Source organism: Poecilia reticulata, linkage group LG9, assembly GCF_000633615.1.
Source record: "Poecilia reticulata strain Guanapo linkage group LG9, Guppy_female_1.0+MT, whole genome shotgun sequence".
Classification (NCBI taxonomy): Eukaryota; Metazoa; Chordata; class Actinopteri; order Cyprinodontiformes; family Poeciliidae; genus Poecilia; species Poecilia reticulata.
Window position 1 is genome coordinate 10397110 of NC_024339.1, and position 6680 is coordinate 10403789.

General features: G+C 35.0%; 1 protein-coding gene across 2 annotated transcripts; it reads right to left on the minus strand.

The window, feature by feature from the left end:
- Nucleotides 1-168: 168 nt before the first annotated feature.
- On the minus strand, nt 169-5350 carry LOC103469840 (derlin-2-like). Of its 2 annotated transcripts, XM_008417800.2 has the most exons (7): nt 4932-5349; nt 4646-4711; nt 4499-4572; nt 3590-3683; nt 2087-2282; nt 1253-1343; nt 169-928 (listed from the first exon to the last, which is right to left on the minus strand). In XM_008417800.2, exons 1-7 carry the CDS (start codon nt 5019-5021, stop codon nt 835-837), a joined length of 705 nt encoding a protein of 234 aa, XP_008416022.1. In that variant the 5' UTR covers nt 5022-5349; the 3' UTR covers nt 169-834. The 2 variants fall into 2 exon arrangements, with proteins under 2 accessions (XP_008416022.1, XP_008416023.1); XM_008417801.2 differs by lacking the exon at nt 3590-3683 and having other exon boundaries at nt 2087-2289; nt 4932-5350.
- Nucleotides 5351-6680: the final 1330 nt, after the last annotated feature.

Genomic DNA, 6680 nt, shown 5'->3' on the forward strand with positions numbered 1-6680 from the left:
AAAAACAACTTAATTTCTGAACTTGAACTTTTTTTTTTTTWAATTTAGAAAATTTCAGAAAGTTGAAAACTTTCAACTTTTGGAGCTCAGAAAATGTTTTGCATTATTAGACATCTGTGAAATTAGTCTCATAATTTGAGTTTTTTTCCACAAATGGAAATTTCCAAGTTTTCTCTACAAAATTTTAGTGTTTTTTTTCTTGCAAATAAGTTTTGTTTTTGGAAAACGTGAAATTAATCTCACAATCTGAGGGATTTTTTCCCGTGATTTTTTTTCAAACTGAAATTTTTAAGTTTTTTCCTAGAAATCTTTTAGCTGACATTTACTCCTTTTTTCAATGTACCATGGCTTTAAAGCAGATGCAGTTATTCCAGTGGAATCTTTTCCAGTTGACTTTAATTTCCAGACTCCTCTCCATCCTGGTTGGACTCCAGTCCTGGTTTTCCCAGCTGTGCCGCCGTCGTGTTGTCGTGCTAAGCAGTTTCCATTTTGTCTGAGCCACAAAGGCAGCGGGTGAAAGTGCAGCGTGTGCAGACGAAGCTGCGCGGTTTTCCATTCCAGTTGCTCCTCGTTTCTTCTGCAGCTTCCATCACATTTCAACACAAAGTTCTAGATGGACTGGTTGTTACAGACCCGGTTCTGTTCGGTCTCTGCTGTAACTGAGACCATTATTGTTACTTTTCCTAAGGTTGGGAAAAGTTCAGAGAAAGTTTTGACCTTTTAGCATGAGAATATAGTCAGTTTGAACTTTTGAAGCCTTCTCAAGTAGATCCATTGATTAGCTTTATGATTAGCTTTATTGATTTTTCTGTCCGCTGGTTCCTCCTGAAGCTTTTAGCTGCCTTGCTCCTCGTTGTGCTGCACATCTTCTCCTTCCTGCTGCTCCTCCTGGAGGAATCGGCGGCCAGGTGGGTCAAACATGACCCGTCTGTGCAGAAAAATCGGACAGAGAAGGTGTTCGGATCTTTGTTGCAGTGTTTAAAATAAAATAAATGCATTAGATCTGCAAATTTTTTAACTATTTTTTGATAAAGTGATCATTTTCTGTCAGGAAAAGACAGATTATTTGAAGCCAAAAGTAAAAACAAATAATTTGTCTATAGAGAACAACTAAAATCCAACATTTTGTCTGTTTCTAAAACATTTTCCCTAATAAAAAGCTTTGGAGGACTGATTCCAGTTGATCCGTTTTGTGCTCTGGTTTCTTTCAGTAATAAATGATAAGCTGAGTCTACTTTACTTCGACTCTTACAGCAGATCTGGTGTCGTCAGCAGCTTTCTTCCTCCCGGCTGGTTCGGAAACACGTCCTCTAAGAAGTAATACAGGTGTCCAACACCAATACCTGAGTAGAGAGTTTTGATGGTTATTATGTCTCATAGCCACAGATCTCTGTTCTGCATAAACTACTAAAACGACAGTACAAAGGCCGTTGTATATAGAAAAAATAATAAAGGAGTAAATTATGCCAAAAATCTAATAACATTTTTAAAATAAAACTTGAACATTTCTGAGCTTGAAAAGTCAAAAAAGTCGAGAAAAGGATGACATTTTTAGATTAATCCAAAAAAATTCTAGAAAAACTTGAAAATTTCTGAGTTTGAAAAGTTGAAAGCTTGCTAAAAAAAGATCAAGGAAATACTGAGATTAATCTATAAAATTTTCTAGAAAAATTTGGAAATTTCTGAGTTTCAAAAGTTAAAATTTTTTTTTTTAAATTCAAGAAGATTTCTGTGACTAAGCTCAAAATTTCAGATTTTTTTCCTTGCAAATATTCTGTTTTTATTCTAAAAAAAAATTCTGAAATTATTCTCGTAGATTGTTGACTTTTGGAACTCAAAATGTTCAATGTTTTTTTTTTAAATTCAGAAATTAATCTAAAAATTTCCAAGTTTTTTTTTTTTTTTTTGCATATTTTAAACTTTTCAAACTCAGAAATTTCCAAGATCTTTATAGCAAATTTCTGAAATCCATCTCAGAATTTCAGAATTTTTTGGCAGAAATGTACTCCTCTTATTTGTTTCTGTCTACAATTGCCCTAATAATGTAGTTGCAAAAGCCAGATCGTAGAGGGTTAAGGCTTCTCACCCAGGACGTCGGCGGTGACGGGGTTTCCGAGCAGCAGCGAACATCCCATCAGCACCCAGGGCAGAAGCGGCGCCTGGAAGGTGAGGAGGCCGAAGAAGTTCATGCGTATAAGCGGGTTTCTTTTACTCCAGACATACACCAGCATGGTGAGGAAGGCCTGGCCGAGGAAGAAGATGTTGGCAAACAGACCCAGCAGCTGCAGACTTTCAGATTAAGGTTAAATAAATACAGATAAATCTCATTTATGAAGGTTAAATGTTCACAGACATTCTGCTAAATAAAGTCAGGGTTAAACGAAATTACTTCTTTTGGGTGATTTTTAGCCCATACTCCTGTTGCCATCTGCAGAGTTTGGTCTTTTTATTGTTTTGTGGGAAGTGGGTTTAAAGTCAGACTGTTTGGATCCTTTGGGAATCTTCTCATATTTCATAAACTCGCTGTGAATTTCTGCTCTGGAGACCAAGCGGAGTTCAACAGTGGAGGTTAAGAGAGTTCAGTGTGCGCTGGGTTAACCAGATCCACGCTAGCTGCGTTTAACTAATTTCACATTTTGAAAAGAAAAACACACCATTTAGAAAAAACTCACGTTTTTTTGACAAAAAGCTTGGATGAGGTAGTTTTTCAGCATCGACACTTTTATCGAGTCGCACGAGTCACATGATCAACAACCGGATGTAGCTAAACCACGAAGAAGAAGTAGACAGGAAGTAGTTGGAGAATCGTTTTTTAAAGCGATTTATCACGTGAACAAACTTATTCACGTGTGATTTTAATTGTTTCTTATTTAATGGAAACAGCACACTTACGAAATTATGTTTACAACGTTAGCGGAGTATTGACAAAGTTTTGCGCAGATTTGTAAAGACACGATGCTAACAGAAGTGTTGTCTTGTTTCTCAGAACAAGTTTGAGTCAGAGCTTCAATATGACTATTATGAGTCAAATTTATGAGCCACGTGTTAGAAATTGTGACTATTAGTGGCTTAAAGAGTGAAAAGCAAAATCCCAGGAGATAAACAACAAATAAACTACATTAAATATGTATTTATTCCAATAATCAGTCCATGATGATAAAACATGCATCTGTCCTAAATAGCACTTTTTCAATGTCAATGTAGATGTATCAGGTTTAGAATAGGCTGATAAAGGAAAAGTAGTGCTGAACTGATTTACAATGTTTTGTTGTTGTTTTTGTGTTTTTTTTAAGTACAATCCTAAATGTAAACATTTTAATTTGTACCTCATATTTTTTGTTTTGTTTTTTAGCTGTTCTTATTTGTTTTCTTATTTTATTTTGTAGATGAGAACCTGTTTGTTACAACTGTTTTTCATGTTCTAATTGGTGAATAAATAAAAAAACTATATTTTTAAACATTTTCTCCATTAAGATTTTAATACTGAAATGTGGATCTTCTAACATTTTACCCTCATTCTTTAAATCTCCAGATGTCTCTTATTTAACCAGGAAACCCATCGTTTGCTCTCAGAGTTTGTAAAGGATACAGTTATGAGGATTCCCCCGAACAGGAACATGAAAACAAAATCAGCCGTTCTTCCTTGGAAACAGTCTTCCTCCAGCATGCGGCAGTACCGATAGCTGACCTCAGCTAAGGACTCGACTGCAGGTTTTTCTCTGTATTCAACCAATTATAATTTACGTCTCAATAAGTCTCATTTATCTTGAATTTTAATGTTGGGCAACATGAAGACCATAAATGTCCTAAAAACACAGGTTGTGCCTGAATGTATTGATAAAACCCATAAACTGTTAAAATATTATTAAATAGCTGTTTATGTATACAACTGTTATCTTTAAGATTATATTTATGTGTCACCAGCGTCTGGAGGGCCAAATAAAAACTTATGGTGGACCAGATTTGCTGCAATTTAGATAAAAAAATTATCTTTAGGAAAAACAAGGGAAATTTTGAACTACCAAAGTTGCAAAATTGCTAGAAAAAACTCAGAAATTTTTTTTTAGATTAATCTTAGACAATTTTCAAGAAAAAACAAGAAAACTTCTGAAAAGTTGCAAATTTGCTTAGAATTTTTTTTTTAGATTAGTCTCAGTAATAATAATAATAATAATAATAATAATAATAATAATAATAATAATAATAATAATAATAATAATAATAATAATAAAGTAAATTTTTGAGTTTGAAAAGTTGCTAGAAAAATCTCAGAAATCTTCAAGAAAAAAATAATGGAAATGTCTGACTTTCAAATTCAACATTTTTTGACTTTACAGATCCAGGAATTCCTACGTTTTCTAAAACATTTCTGAGATCTTTTGGCAGTAGTTTCCTGACCCCATTTTGCTTTTCTATCTACAATGACCCTAATATGCTGTTGTAGTAAACTGCTGATAAATAATCATGCTGTTGTTTTTTGTAGATCAGAGAAAGATACAGGAAAATGATGTTGAACAAAAAACCAAATCCAAGAGAACCAAAGAAGAAGAAGCTGGTGATCAGACGCCATATCTGGAAAACAAATGAGGAAACAGTGATGAAGATGATGAATTTCTTTGCTCTTAATTAGAGGCTTTTCTTGTACCTGGTATCTACTGATGATGAGTTCTGGGTTGAAGTACAGCTGAAACGGGGAGATGACTTGAAGTTGCTGGAAAGAAATCCACAGGTTCAGCTTTGGTTCTTTCACCATTTAGAGTTAAAATTACACGTTTCAGTTCTTTAAAAGCATGACCTGGATCCCAATTTAAGCTAACAACAAATTACAAACATTTTAATCAGTAAAAACAGTTTGATTCACATCTAGGACAGAGTATTTTCTCTCAGAACAACATGAGTTACATGAGTTCTGTTCTGGTTCTGTTTCTTACCACAGCAGCGGTGGTGAGGACGCAGGCAGTCGTGTACGTCCGGGTCACCAGAGGGATCTGGAAATACTCCTGAGTGAGGCTGAGAGCCATCGCTGCTGCTGCTGCTRCATCTCTGAGGCTTCATTTACTCTGAACACAGGCAGCAGGCCACGCCCACTTCACAGCAACAGCCAATCGGATTCACCCAAACACTGCAAAAAATCCCACAAGACCACAAGTCTTGATGCTTTGCTCTTGCTCTCGATCCACTCCCTCCCTGCCCATGCCTGCCCTGCCTGCTGTTTTTGTCCTGTTGAAATAATCTGCCAATAGAACAAGACATTTTTCATCAATATTAAGGAATTTTTGACCTATGACAAAATCCTACATCTTGCGGAACAGTTACTTATGTTAGCTTTCTCTTATTTAAAGTGTACTAAAATATTTGCACTAGAAATTAGACTGAAAACAGGTGATTTTAATAATTTTGTGATTTTGCAGTGAAGTTAGTCCTAAATATAACTACAAACCTTTATTACGTCATTAATAAGATCACTTATTTTTAGAAAGGAATGAATTAAATCTTTAAACTGGTTAATCAGAATGTTTTATTCTTATAGCAAACTAATTAATTTAGAAACTAAATAAATTATGATAAATTAACAGTCTCAGCTGGTCTTAAATCTTGAAATAATTCAAGATTTTTTTTATTTTTTCATTTCTGAAGTTTATTTTAAATGATATTTATGACAATAAAACTATTATTTATATTTATTTATGTGGTGTTTATACACTGAATTTTTGTTACAAATCGCAACATTTTCAAAAAAACCTCACACAGTAAAAAACAAATTCCGTAAAAAAAACAGGAAAATGTACTGGTAATTTTCTGCCAGAACATTTTCTGTTTTTTTTACGGAATTTCCAGCAGAATTTTTTCTGTAATTTAACAGATTTTTTTCCCGTAATTTAACAGCTTTTATATGTCAAATTTTTAACATAGAAAACAACCAGGTCATGTAGCTGTTTACATTGACACTTTGCCCTACGCCTGTTAGGAGATGGAACCCAAATAACAAATAAAAATGGGTAGGGCGGTAAAGTGGAGGGGTCATTGGTTCCCTGGCCGTCCTGTTACGCTGCGCAAATCACTGCTAGTTCAGACTTGAGAGAATAATGCATTTAGTGCCCACAGATTCTATTTTTTTCATAGCGCATGCTCACTGCGTGCTATTATTAGCCCTAGTAACAGTTGCCATGCTGGTGACAATGATGTCATCAGCATGACTTCAAATGATGTCTGTATCATGAGGGCCTTCTAAGGTTGACTTTGTGATGTCATAGAGGCCATGACATCACCAATTGATCAGTTAATTCTCTGATCAGTTAACACAAATCAGTTCAGTCAGTCAGCACAAGATTCATTTGAACGTTTTAGCTCAGCTCAATAAAAATGAACGACGAAAGCCCACAGAGAGAAATGGATGTAAAGCCTAAGGTCTCTTTTTGGACAAAAGTGAAAAAAACATTGTCCAACAAAGTTCAACCTGGTCAAAGAAGCCCAGATTACAAGAAGAGAAACTTTCTCAGTGAACTTCTGTGGGAAGTGATTGAAAAGGCTGCAGATGGACCAACTCTGCATCTTGTCAGACAAATCTTTCAGGAACAACACAGCAAAATTTTGATCTTGCTTTTGAGAAAAACTGGAGAATTAAACGTGGACGTACTCTCCGAGGTGTCAGAAGAGCTAGGAGAAAGGATTTTCCAGAG

Excerpts from the sequence above, each read along its gene's own strand:
- LOC103469840 (XM_008417800.2), bottom strand. The coding sequence starts at position 5,021 with ATGGCTCTCAGCCTCACTCAGGAGTATTTCCAGATCCCTCTGGTGACC. Across the intron at positions 4,573-4,645 it reads TCATCATCAGTAGATACCAG|ATATGGCGTCTGATCACCAG; the intron begins GTACAAGAAAAG and ends TTTGTTTTCCAG. Across the intron at positions 3,684-4,498 it reads TTGTTCAACATCATTTTCCT|CTATCGGTACTGCCGCATGC; the intron begins GTATCTTTCTCT and ends AGCTGAGGTCAG.